General features: G+C 44.3%; 1 protein-coding gene across 1 annotated transcript in view; it reads left to right on the top strand.

The window, feature by feature from the left end:
* The first annotated feature begins 2,709 nt into the window (after window positions 1–2,709).
* Window positions 2,710–13,935, top strand: part of msrb2 (methionine sulfoxide reductase B2) — a 15,221-nt gene continuing 3,995 nt past the window's right edge. The window contains exons 1-3 of the mRNA XM_078427648.1: window positions 2,710–2,869; window positions 5,346–5,452; window positions 11,345–11,421. Of these exons, the coding sequence (XP_078283774.1) occupies window positions 2,758–2,869; window positions 5,346–5,452; window positions 11,345–11,421 (296 nt within the window). The 5' untranslated portion in view covers window positions 2,710–2,757. The remainder of the gene's footprint in view (window positions 2,870–5,345; window positions 5,453–11,344; window positions 11,422–13,935) is intronic.

The following is a 13,935-nucleotide window of genomic DNA, read 5'->3' as shown; positions in this document are numbered from 1 at the left end:
ACAACCTCTAGCTAGGCTAAATTTCGATGACAACCTTTGGTTTGTAAATATTCTAGCCGTGGGATTTGTATATAACAGTTTTATCCATGTACAGAATTTCTCCCCTAGCTGCATATTTTCCATCACCAAAAATAAATAAGACCATTCAACCTGATCAAATGCTTTTTCAGCATCTAGTGAGATTATTGCTAGATCTTCATTAATAATTCTCTTGGAATATATAATATTAAATAATCTTCTTAGATTATAGTATGAGTATCGTTTCTGAATGAAGCCTGTTTGGTCAGGGTGTATTAATTTATTCATCACCGTACTTAATCTATTCGCTAGTATTTTAGTTAAAATTTTTTGATCTGTATTTAAAAGTGCAATTGCTCTGTATGATCCCGGGTCTTCCGGATCTTTATCAGCTTTAGGAATCAGTATTATTATAGATTCATTTAAAGTATCTGGAAGTTTCTGTTGAGTATATATATACTCATACAGTCTATGTAAACGTGGGCTAAGCAAATCATAGAATTTTTTATAAAATTCGGAGCCTAAACCATCTGGTCCTACTGCTTTACCGTTTTTTAAAGAACCAATAGACTCCTCAATATCCTTTATCGTAATCTCCCTTTCTAATAATTCTCTATCGTTTGAATCTAAACCTTTTAAATTACATTTTTACATAGTGGTATTTAGCAGGCTTTTAGATGGGCACTTGGATATGCATGGAATGGAGGGGTATGGATCACATGCAGGCAGAAGGGATTATTAGTTTAATTCGACATCATGGTCGGCACACACGTTGTGGGCTGAAGGGCCTGCCCGTTCCTGTGCTGTATTGTTCTTTATTCTATGTTCTAAATGTTCAATTTGCTTTCTCTCCTGATCTTTGCTTTCCTTTCTATTGAGTTTTTACATCTGTTATTTCTCTCAAACCATGGTTTTCTGTGAGAATATTTCAGTGAATTAACATTGATGAGAAGTCAGTCATTTCATCGGGTGATGGGGTATTGGCCCAGATGTGACGGTCTGTGACGATAGATGACGATAGACCAGTCTCTCCCTCTGGGATGTCATTACCAGAAAAGCATTGTCTCCCGAACCACTCACCCGCCCATCGCATCAGACAGCTCCAGCTCACCCCAACAGAGAAATGGGTCTCGACCCGAAACGTCGACTGTCCATTTCCCTCCACAGACGCTGCCCAGCTGGTCAGCTGAATTCCTCCTTTTATTCCATTGCTCTGGATTCCAGCATCTGCAGTCGCTTGTGATTTCAAGCCTCTCTATGACGGAATCCAAAATATCTACATTGGCCTCATCGACCACCTCAGAATCAACAAAAACCAAGTGAACACAATCCACTCTGGGTCCGCGGGGAATGCCTGAGATGCATCTATGATTAGACAAAGTAAATTGTGACAATAACCGTGACACCGAAACGCAGATTTTTCCGAAATCCCTGTTTTCTGGGAAGCTCCCCAAAATGACCATCAGTTAATTTCCCTCCTCACCCGCTGAGTTCCTCCAGTACTGTGTTTTGCTCATGATTCCAGCATCTGCGGTTTCTAGTGTCTCCAATTATCATTTCATGACGCCAGAGGCAGCTAAACTTTGATCAAATGCGAGCGCTGTATTTCTTATAGAAGTGATGACAGAAAAAGGGTTTAACGCAGATCCAAGGAACTGCAGATGCTGGAAACACAAAGAGCGAGAGTACTCGGCTGGCCAGGCAACACCTGTGGAGGGTAGAAGCAAGGAACTGCAGATGCCGGTTTATTCAAAAGGGCACAATGTGTTGGAGTAACACAGCGGGTCAGGCTGCATTTCAGGAGAACATTGATAGGGGACGTTTCGGGTCGGGACCCTTCTTCAGACTGTGGAAAGAATTTATCATATCATATCATATCATCATATATATACAGCCGGAAACAGGCCTTTTCGGCCCACCAAGTCCGTGCCGCCCAGTGATCCCCGCGCATTAACACTATCCTACACCCACTAGGGACAATTTTTACATTTAACCAATCAATTAACCTACATACCTGTACGTCTTTGGAGTGTGGGAGGAAACCGAAGATCTCGGAGAAAACCCACGCAGGTCACGGGGAGAACGTACAAACTCCTTACAGTGCAGCACCCGTAGTCAGGATCGAACCTGAGTCTCCGGCGCTGCATTCGCTGTAAAGCAGCAACTCTACCGCTGCGCTACCGTGCCGCCCAATTTAGAACTGAGATGAAAAACTTTTTCAGTCAGAGAGTTGTGAATCTGTGGAATTCTCTGCCTCAGAAGGCAGTGGAGGCCAATTCTCTGAATGCATTCAAGAGAGAGCTAGATAGAGCTCTTAAGGATAGCAGAGTCAGGGGGTATGGGGAGAAGGCAGGAACGGGGTACTGATTGAGAATGATCAGCTATGATCACATTGAATGGCGGTGCTGGCTCGAAGGGCCGAATGACCTACTCCTGCACCTATTGTCTATTGATTCAGGATCAGTTTGAAGTAAGGTCTCAACCCGAAACGTTTCCTTCCCAGAGTAGCCGTTTCTTTAAACGGGTGCACTAACTCCACAAGTCTGTAATAAAGTCATAGAGTCATAATCTCAACTTTAAAAGCAGCACACAGTCATTTTCATACCGTGGAGGCTTTGTTGACACCCTGCCACATGTGGTAAAAACATGCTAATAAGCCGACGACGTCAGGCAGCCTGTGGGAAGCGCTGGGAGGTTCCAGCGGCTGCGGCGCTGCATCGATCACTAACGTGAAACAACATGGCTCGTTTTGTCGCTCGCTTCTCCAAAGTCTTCCTCAGGGAAAACTTTCCCAAGGCCATCATGACACCCAAGAGTTTCCCGAGGCCACGAAGTGTCCACGCAGGGGTGGGTAAGTGGGAGCAGGGCTGGGACGCTCATTCAGTCTGTGTGAGCTGCGCTGCTGATCGGAGTGGAAATTTCCACCGTGCTCAGTGTGTGCAAGGATCTGGTGCTTCCGGAGGACTTGCTCCAACGGGTAAAAGAACGACCGGACAGCGTGTTGTGATGGATGCTCTTTACAGATAACGGTGTGAGACTCCAGCGACATTCCCTCGCACTGCGATATTCCTAGCTCCAAAGTTTAAATATCAATGCAGAAGCCGAAGGTCGGTGCAATGCATGATCTCAGGCACTGACTGTAACCTGATCCCATGCCCTCTCACCACGGCGCACGAGGATTTGGCATTTATTTTTGCGAAAGAGCTTAAATTGGAATAAATGCACCTGGCAGGAGTTCAGTTTGAAATGCTGAGGTTTTTACCGCAGATCGGGAAAATCTGCAAAACAAAATGGTTTGATGTTTGGAGTGCAAATAATAATCCCGATGGAAAGTCAGGGCACAGATTGTTTCACTTCCCATTCAACCTGATCTTTATGTTGCTGCTTAGAAACCGTTACCATGGCCAGAAATGTGGTAACGACAAAGCAAGGGACGAGCCGCTTGCAGCCGTCATGTGTTTTGATTGTAAGCGTTGAGTTATGGTTTGGAGTTGCACGTGGTGGAAGTGGAAGGTCCTAATCAGACAATGTGCTGGAGTAACTCGGCGGGTCAGGCGGCATCTCTGGAGAACAAATCGAGGCAGGATTCTTCTGATTGTAGTTGGGCAAGGAAAGCTGGAAAAGAGGTGGGGGAGGGGACGACGACAAAGCCGAGCAAGTGATAAATGAAGGTATTTATTCACAAAATGCTGGAGTAACTCAGCAGGTCAGGCAGCATCACGGGAGAGAAGGAATGGGTGACGTTTCGGGTCGAGACCCTTCTTCAGTCTGAAGTCTGAAGAAGGGTCTCGACCCGAAACGTCACCCATCCCTTCTCTCCCGAGATGCTGCCTGACCTGTTGAGTTACTCCAGCATTTTGTGAATAAATACCTTCGATTTGTACCAGCATCTGCAGTTATTTCCTTATACTAAGTGATAAATGAAGATAGACACAAAAGCTGGAGTAACTCAGCGGGACAGGCAGCATCTCTGGAGAGAAGGATTGGGTGACGTTTCGGGTCGAGGCCCTTCGGAACAGATGAGGAGGGGGGGGGGGGGTAAATTGGCAGAAGGGTGGACAAAGGCTTGAGAGAGGAGGAGTGAAATGTGAAGCTAGAGGAAGGGATATAGGTTTGAGGAGACAGGAGGAAGGTGGGGCAGGGGACGGGGGAAGGGAAAAAAGGGGGTGGGGAAATTGGTGCGCACCCGGGCGGGGTACAGGGGAGAGAATGGGAAAAGGGTGGAGGGTCATAGAGTCACAGGGGTTATCTAAAATTGGAGAATTCATTGTTCATATCGTTGGCTTGTAAGCTGCCCAAGTGGAATATGAGGTGCTGTTCGTCCAGTTTGCGTGTGGTTATATTCGCTTATCACCTGCCCCACTTTGTTCCAGCTTTCCCCTACTACAATCAATTTGACAACGGGTCCGACCCGAAACGTCACCTATCCATGTTCTCCAAAGACGCTGCCTGATCCGCTGAGTTACTCCAGCACGTTGTGTTTTTTTCCCTGTAATCCAGCACCCTGTGTCCACAGTTCCCAATTAGAAATCAGCTAGGCTAGCACATCGGATATGCTGTCAAACGCCACACAGGCCTTGTCTATTCAGCACCTTGTGACATCTTGCTACGTTATAGGCATTGAAAAAAACACAAGTTGTTAACTCTGCTCTGTGATAGACCCCTAAGCACTCTTTGAAGCTGGCCAGTTCTCCCGCCGTCACTTAATTGAGATCAAACTATTTGCCTTGCGCGAATTAGCTGTCACCTTTTCCGAACTGAAGACGTTATATTTTCATTTGGAATATGACCTTTTCAATTTCTTATCAGACAGGAGTGACAGCAAGGTTGGACTAGATAAGTTGGTTGTCTGCCAGAGATAAAGCCCAGTGTGACGGTTGTGGAAACGTGGGTGTGTCTCTGATGCCTTTTCAGTGAGCATTAGAAACATAGAAACATAGGAAAAATAGTTGCAGGAGTAGGCCATTCGGCCCTTCGAGCCAGCATCGCCATTCAATTTGATCAAGGCTGATTATCTAAAATCAGTACCCCGTTCCTGCTTTTCTCCCATATCCTTTAATTACTTTAGCCCTAAGAGCTAAATCTAACTCTCTTGAAAACATCCAGTGAATTGGCCTCCACTGCCTTCTGAGGCAGAGAATTCCACAGATTCACAACTCTCTGACTGAAAAAGTTTTTCCTTTTCCTTGTTGCTCATGACAGCACTGGAGATGGATTTGGAACTTGAATATTCATGGTTAAACCATATTGTGAGCATTGTTTCAGATGCCTTTGTTATATCAAATGCCATTGTTCACAGCATTTGTTCCGTGTTTATTTTCGCGTAGGCTTGAGATCACTTACCCGATACGATGAAACAACAGTAATTGTCGATTGGCAAAAGAAGCTCACTCCGGAGCAATACTTCGTCACCCGAGAAAAGGGAACAGAACTGGTGAGTGTGTTTCAAAGCTGCATCTGAAGCATTAGGTTACTTCAACTCTGACATCTAATTTTTTTTTAAACTGCAATATTAATCATTAAACACTTCCTCTCAGGGTCAAATTGAGAGATGTTTATGTGGCAACTTTATTGATCCAATCACTCATTTTCAGTCATGTAATGACACCCCCCCCCCCCCCCCTCATCTCCATCCTGCAGAGTGTGAAGAAGGGCCCCAACCCAAAACACCATCTGTCCATTTCCCTCCATAGATGCTGCTAGACCTGCTGAGTTCCTCCAGCAGTTTGTTTTTTTACTCAACACTCCACCATCTACATCTCTGGTGTCCCGATCCTGATGCATTGATTTGTTACAGTGCTCTTAGTTCCCTGGTCTTATCCTCATATCCTCATACTTTGAAAAGATGTGTTAAGACTGTGCGCTGCATTGCCAGCATCTGATGTGAATCCCTGATCTACACTGGTACTGCCCCAGCAAGAAACCTCCTGCGGTTTGGTGCCGAGAGGTCACCTGTGTGCACTCATTGTCTTTGAGCTGGTTACTGTAGGGAATTCTCCACACTGGGGAAAGCTGTACAGACAAAGAAAGCGAAAGCAGCTTCTATCACAACTAACCAGGAGGTGACAAGAGAGTTAGTGGCATCCAAGCTGTCTGTCAACATGTAAAGCCAGTCATCCCAGTTCCCTGCACATTCATTTTGTGAATTGAATTGAATTGAATTGAATACTTTATTGCCTTATTGTCACATGTGACAAGTCACAGTGCATACCTTGCCAAGAGTGCTTACAAAGTTACAAATCTGCCCCCCCCCCCTGGCAGTTCCCCCTTTGTTCTTCCCCCCTCCCCCTCCCACCATCCCTCACGGTCCCCCCACGCCGGGTCCTCATTGTCCATTGTCCATTGCTCTTCACGGCCGTCCCCCCACACCGGGTCCCCATTGTCCATTGTTCTACCACTCCCCCCCCCTCACGGCAGCCCCCCCACGCCGGGTCCTCATTGTCCATTGTCCTTCATGGCAGCCCCCCCACACTGGGTCCCCATTGTCCATTGTTCTACCACTCACCCCCTCTCACGGCAGACCCCCACGCTGGGTCCCCATTGTCCATTGTTCTACCATTCCCCACCCTCCCCTCACGGCAGCCCCCCCACGCTGGGTCCCCATTGTCCATTGTTCAGTCACTCTACACCTCCATCCCCCACAAGGAGGGTCTTAAAGCCCTCCATTTCTTTCTTGACCGCAAAACCAGCCAATTTCCATCCACCAATACTGTCCTCCGCCTAGCAGAACTGGTCCTTACCCTCAACAACTTCTCCTTCGACTGCTCTCACTTGCTCCAAATCCAAGGCGTAGCTATGGGCACTCGCATAGGCTTTAGCTATGCCTGCCTCTTTGTACGGTACGTCGAACAATCCCTGTTCCAGGCGTACACTGGCCCTATCCCCGAACTCTACCTCCGCTACATTGACGACTGCATTGATGCTACCTCTTGTACCCATGCAGAACTCACTGACTTCATCAATTTCACCACTAAATTTCCATCCTGCTCTTACATTTACTTGGACCATCTTCAACATCTTATCATTTCTGGATTTTTAGATTTAATTCACCAACTCCATCACAGGAGACAGACTTGTGACTGACATCTACTACAAACCTCTGACTCCCATAGCTATCTTGACTACACTTCTTCCCACCCTGCTTCCTGCAAAAACGATATTCCCTACTACCAATTCCTCTGTCTACGCCGCATCTGCACACAGGGTGAGGTGCTCCATTCAAGGGCATCAGAGATGTGCTCATTCTTTAGGAAACGGGGGTTCCCCTTTTCCGTTATCGATGAGATTCTCACTAGGGTCTCCTCCATATCACGCAGCTCCGCTCTTGCTCCCCCTCCTATTCGTAACAAGGTCAGAGTCCCCCTTGTCCTCACCTTCCACCCGATCAGCCGTCGCATACAATATATTATCCTCCAACATTTCCGCCACCTCCAACGGGATCCCACTACTGGCCACATCTTCCCATCTCAACCCCTTTCTGCTTTCTGCCGAGACCGTTCCCTCTGAAACTCCCTGTTCCACTCGTCCCTTCCCACCCAAACCACCCCCTCCCCAATTACTTTCCCCTGCAACCGCAGGAGATGAAACACCTGTCCCTTTACCTCCCCCCTCGACTCCATCCAAGGACCCAAACAGTTTTCCAGGTGAGGCAGAGGTTCACCTACACTTCCTCCAACCTCATCTACTGTATCCGCTGTTCCAGGTGTCAACTTCTCTACATCGGCGAGACCAAGTGCAGGCTCGGCAATCGTTTCGCTGAACATCTCCGCTCAGTCTGTCTTAACCAACCTGATTTCCCGGTGACTCAGCATTTCAACTCCCCCTCCCATTCCTAATCTGACCTTTCTGTCCTGGGCCTCCTCCATTGCCAGAGTGAGGCCCAGTGAAAATTTGAGGAACAGCACCTCATATTTCGCTCGGGTAGTTTACACCCCAGCGGTATGAACATTGACTTCTCTAACTTCAGATAGTCCCTGCTTTCCCTCTCTTTCCTCTCCCCCTTCCCAGTTCTCCCACCAGTCTTCCTGTCTCCGACTACATCCTATCTTTGGCCCGCCCCCTCCCCCGACATCAGTCTGAAGAAGGGTCTCGAGCCGAAACGACACCCATTCCTTCTCTCCAGAGATGCTGCCTGACCCGCTGAGTTACTCCAACATTTTGTGTCTACACATCCCTATATATGTGTATTGCTATAATGACCACTTACTTTAGCACTCTCATTCGTGGGAATGCATCCAGATCGCTAAGCAAGATATTTAAAAAATGGAAATAATAGTGAATACAGCAACAGAAAAATATCCTAATGTAATTCTACTGTTAAAAATAGTCTGCAAGGGTTGTAAAATTTGAGATAAATTATTAGATGTATTCGTTCCATAGTCAAACATGTGTTATTGATTATGTTACTATTACATCTTCTTCTTTTTCTGAAGCCCTTGGCTCCTCTAGGGAGCATAGGCCATTGACAACTGTTACATATATAATGTCAAATAAACAGCTAGATTCTAACATAACATTTCCGTTAAGAACCAAAGATATTCTAAAGTTACGTAAGTTAGACATGCACCAAATGCATGCCTTGCAGGAGTTTAGAAGCATTGTGTGGGGTCCTGATTACACTTCAAAAGTTAAGTCCTTTTGAAATGTAATCAATGTTTTAATGCAGGAACTATCGCAGACAGTTAGCAGAGGGCAATATCCCACAGAAATCAATAGAATACTAAGCAGATGATTAAGTGTTATTGTATTTTATTCAGTGGTGAATATTGATGAGGACTCTGAGGGAGAACTCCATAGTGCTGAGCGAGTTGGTGGGATCTCTGCTTAATGTCCAAAAGCTACACTTCCAGCTGAGCAGTACTCTTGGAGTGTCAGCCTAAATTTTAGTGTGCATATCTCAGGAGATGAATATTAAATGTGCTGCTGAAGCAATGAGCAAAAATCAATCTGCTGGAGTAACCCAGCGGGTTAAGCAGCTGAAGATTTTTATTCAATTTTCTTTGAAGTAATTTTACCTTTAAAGTGGTAAGAATATTAAAACTATTCCTTCATGGTATGAAAAATCTGGAATTATGAATTTTCACAGTTTTTGTTGATTGTCCTTTTGTTGTACTTGCACTTTGGTTACTGCCTCAATCCCACTTGTTTGCGGAATGTGGAATATCATAGTGTGTTGTAGATCCTTCATATTCATCCTATCCGGCATCTTGTAATTTGCAGGATGTAAGATGTCAGGTTGAGGAGTTATATTTCTCCTCAACGTCCACTCTCCTGATAAGCACAAACACAGCCTAATCAGTCTTTCTTCAAGCTATTCCTCTCCATACCTGCAGATGTTCTGCGCTTTTGCTTTCAAGACCTTCTGACGACGGGTGGATGCAAAGAAAACACATGGCATTTATTTTTTGAAGAATGGAGTTATCCCAATTACTTGCCCAACAATCAACCTTCAATCTACTGCACCAGGACTGAGTGGACATTATTCAATGCTGTTTATTAGTTCTTCATGTGCGCAATTTCACCACCTTTCTCCTCAGACTAGTTTTCAGTCTTTACTCTGTCATTACCCTGGAACTGATCGCAATTGGCAAACGTCATTAAATGCTGTGTTCTGAATGTTACGGATAGTCTCTTTTAATCAGATGGCTGCAATATCATAGAGGTACAAGGAACTGCAGGTGCTGCTTTACCAAAAAAAAGACACATAGTGCTGGAGTAACTCAGCAGGCCAAGCAGCATCTCTGGAGGACACGGATAGGTTACGTTTTGGGGTTGGGACCCTTTTTCAGACCGTAGTCAGTTCTGTTTTGACCATCCCGTCTTGAAATTCTTCAGCTACCATCACACAGGCTTTATTGACATAAATTTATATGCTTCTATGAGGTCTCCCCTTAACCATTGAGGCTTCAGGGAAAACAATCCAAGTTTTGTCCAACCTTTCCTTAAGCTTCCTCATCATTCCGACAAGACGTACGCAGTGTACTCCAAATGTGGCCTAACCAAAGTTTTATAAAGCTGCAGCATGACTTCCTGACTCTTATATTCAATACCCCAACTGATGAATGCAAGCATACCATGTGCCTTCTTTACTCCTCCATCTATTTGTGTTGCCACTTTCAGGAAGCTATGGACTCCAAAATCCCTCTATATAGCAATGTTGTCAAGGGTCATTAACTGTGTACATTCGACCTCCCTTACATTCGACCTCCCAAAGTGCACTTGCTCGGATTAAATTCCATCTTTTCCCATACCTGTAACTGATCTTAATCCCTTTTATAGTCTTCCTCACTGTCTGTAAATCCACCAATTTTGGTGTCATCTGAAAATTTATGAACCAACCCATGATATTTATATATATATATAGGCGAGACATATAACCGAGATTCAGGCACATATCCTTGCGGAAAACCACTAGTCACAGATATCCAGCCAGAATAACACCTTTCCACCACCAACCTCTGTCTTCTGTTGGCAACCAGTTCAGAATCCAAACTCACCATGCGTCTTAATCTTCTACATTTGCCTGCTAAAACCCATGTAGACAATATTTACCGCCCTATCTTCATCAATCACATTTTTCACCTCCGCAAAATCGCAATCAAGCTTGTAAGACATGATCTGTTATGGACAAGTCCAAGCTGCCCGTCCTTGATTGTCCCATTCCCTTCCACATACAGTGTGAGTAAATCATATTCTAAAAAATCCTCTCCAATAACTTACCTACCACTGACAAACGACTCACTGCCTATAATTTCCTGGATTATCTCTACTTCCCTTCTTTAAAAAAAGGAACAATATTGGCTACTCTGCAGTCCTCTGGGACCTAGCCAGTGGCTAGAGAGGACACAAAGATCTTAGTTAAGTGCCCTGTAATTTCCGCTCGTGACTCTCTCAATAACCTGGGGTAGATATTGCCTTCACCGGTCAGGGTATTGAGTATAGGAGTAGGGATGCCATGTTATAGCTGTACAAAATGTCAGGGCTTAGATAAACCAGATCTTCCACAGTAGGAAATTGTGCATTTGCAGTTATTTTTTTATCCCCAGCACTGCCATATCCCAGCCTTGGTTTTGCTGGCCTGCTGCAGTGTCCCCTGGAATTGGACTGGTGGAGTATGTTTTAATGGCGAGAGAATGTACATTTCATATCATTTGAATAGTTAACTGCCAACATATATTTTAATGAGTTTTGGAACCATATAAACAGTATGCAAACCTGACACTTTGTTACTCTAAAGGACTAATTTAAATTCAACCTGTGAGTCAAATTTTTTTGTCTATGAAAATTTTGGCTATTAACATTAGTAAATGTAATTTTTGTCTTGCAGCCTTTCAGTGGAATCCATCTAAATAATACAGAGCAAGGCACATACCATTGTGTATGCTGCGAAGCTGTGTTGTTCAGGTTAGACACTGGAGCAAAGCTAAATCTCAGACCCACACTGATATCACTTACTGGCAGCCTCTCAGACCTTTCCAGCTGACCAGTTGGTTTGGGTACAAGAAAGTATTTTTACTGAAATGATTATTTGAAAACTAGCTAATGGGAACAGCTATACTCTAGAGTCATAGTGTCTTTTAAATGCTATAACTGTACCTGCCTCCAGCATTGCCTCTGGCAGCTCATTTCATGTACACACCAGCCTCTTAAAAATTACGTCCCTTTTTAAACTTTTCCTCTCTCACCTTAAACATATGCCTTCTATTTTTTGACTCCCCTACCTTGGGGAAGAAACTGTGACTATTCACTTTATCTATGGCCCTCATGATTTTGTATTAGGTTATCCCTCAGCATCTTATACTCCAGGGGGAAAAAACGCGGCCTATCCAGCCTCACCATATAGCTGAACCTCTCCACACGTGATAATGTCTCATGAATATATGTTGTGCATTTTTCAGTTTAAGCACATCCTTTCTATAGCAGGATGATCAAAACCGTACACGGTATTCCAAATGTGGCCTTACCACCGTCTTGTACAGCTGTAACACAATGTCCCAATTCCCATCGGTCATACCCTGACCAATGAAGGCAAGTATCCTAAACACCTTTTTTGCTAACCTGTCCATCTATTATAGCCACCTTCATGTAACATTGTCTCTGCACCCTTGGCCTCTCCGTTCTACGACACTCCACGGGCTCTGCCATTTACTATGTAAACCCCAAAATACAATACTTTGCATTCGTCAGAATTAAACAGTATCTTCCATTCCGTGGCCCGTTGCCCAGTTGATTAAGATCTCATTATAATCACAAATAATTTTCTTTAATGTTCACCATGCCATCAATTTTAGCATCATCTGCAAACTTACTTACCATGCCACCCATATCCACATCCAAATCATTAATGTGGTGCCACCAGCATCCAGTCTGAAAAACATCCCTCTACCTCCATAGAAACAAACATAGAAAACAGGTGCAGGAATCGACCATTTGGCCCTTCGAGCCATCACCGCCATTCAAAATTATCATGGCTGATCATCCAAAATCAGTACACCATTCCTGCTTTCTCCCCATATCCTTGATTCCATTAGCCTTAAGTGCTGTTTCTAACTCGCTCTTGAAAACATCCAGTGAATTGGCCTCCACTGCCTTCTGTGGCAGAGAATTCTACCACACCTCTTCTTCCGCCTTCAGGCCAATTTGTAGCCATTTGGCTAGCTCGCCCTGCATCTCATGTGATCTAACCTTCCTTACCAGCCAACCATGTGATACCTGGTCAAAGGCCTTTCTAACGTCCATGCAGATAATGCCTACCATACTGCCCTCGCCAATCTTGTTGGTCAATTCTTCAAAACATTTGGTATCAAATTGGTAAACCGTGATTTCCCAGGCATAAAAGCTAGGCTGACTATCCCTAGTCCATCCATGCCTTTCCAAATGCATGTAGATCCTATCTCTGAAAATCCCCTCCAATAAGTTACCCACCATTGATGTTTAGACCTCTGTCTGTAGTTCCCTGGCTTTTCTTGCAGACTTTCTTAAATAGAGGCAAAACATTAGCCGGTTTTTGCCCTTGTAAGGAATTTAAATGTGTATTTGTCTCCCATGGGTCTCCGATAATGTTAAAATCAGTGTTGCAGCTGGATTAATGTTAAAATTCCAGTGTTCTGACTGGATAAAATTCAATGGAAAGCCTTTCACACTACCTCGGTACATGTGTCAATAAAATAAAGTAAACTAAACCAGCTGGCCTGAATGTATTTCAGTCTGTGAATATTAACAAAACTTTGAGTTAGAATTTAATGAGGCAATAATTATGAGAAGAGTCATGTACAAATCTTCAGGTTCATGGTCCAAAATTAACAGAAATTCATGATTTAGGTTTGCCAACTTGCAGAACTAATATAAATAATTAATAACCTTTTACAGTGATGTTTGGCAACCTATGTTTTCTGACAGCTCCTCCCCATTTTCAGAATGAACATTTGGCTCTAAAGAGAATCGTATTTACAGATAAATACATTTTAAAACTGTGAGCCCATTTTATCTAATTTCCTTTCAGTGGCTTGCTTTATTTAACTTTATCATTTGAGTTTTAAGGTGTTTTAAACAAATATAACATGACAAGCATTTGATAACATGTGATGAGCACTGGGTCTGCACTCGCTGGAGTTTATAAGGATGAAGGGGGACCTCATTGAAAAGTACTGAATAGTGAAAGGCCTGGATAGAGCGGATGTGGACAATCGCAAACTTGTCACCAAGCCACTCCTGCGTTGCCTTGGCTGTGTGCTTCGGGTCGTTGTCCTGTTGAAAGGTGAATCTCCACCCCAGTCTGAGGTCCAGAATGCTCTGGAGCAGGTTTTCATCAAGGATCTCTCTGTACTTTGTTCCATTCATCTTTCTATCGATCCTGACTAAATTCCCAGTTCCTGCCGCTGAAAAACATCCCCACAGCATGATGCTGCCACCACCATG

Source organism: Rhinoraja longicauda, chromosome 2 (assembly GCF_053455715.1).
Source record: "Rhinoraja longicauda isolate Sanriku21f chromosome 2, sRhiLon1.1, whole genome shotgun sequence".
NCBI lineage: Eukaryota > Metazoa > Chordata > Chondrichthyes > Rajiformes > Arhynchobatidae > Rhinoraja > Rhinoraja longicauda.
The sequence above is the reverse complement of the archived record's forward strand: the minus strand, read 5'-3'. Positions and strand labels throughout refer to the sequence as shown.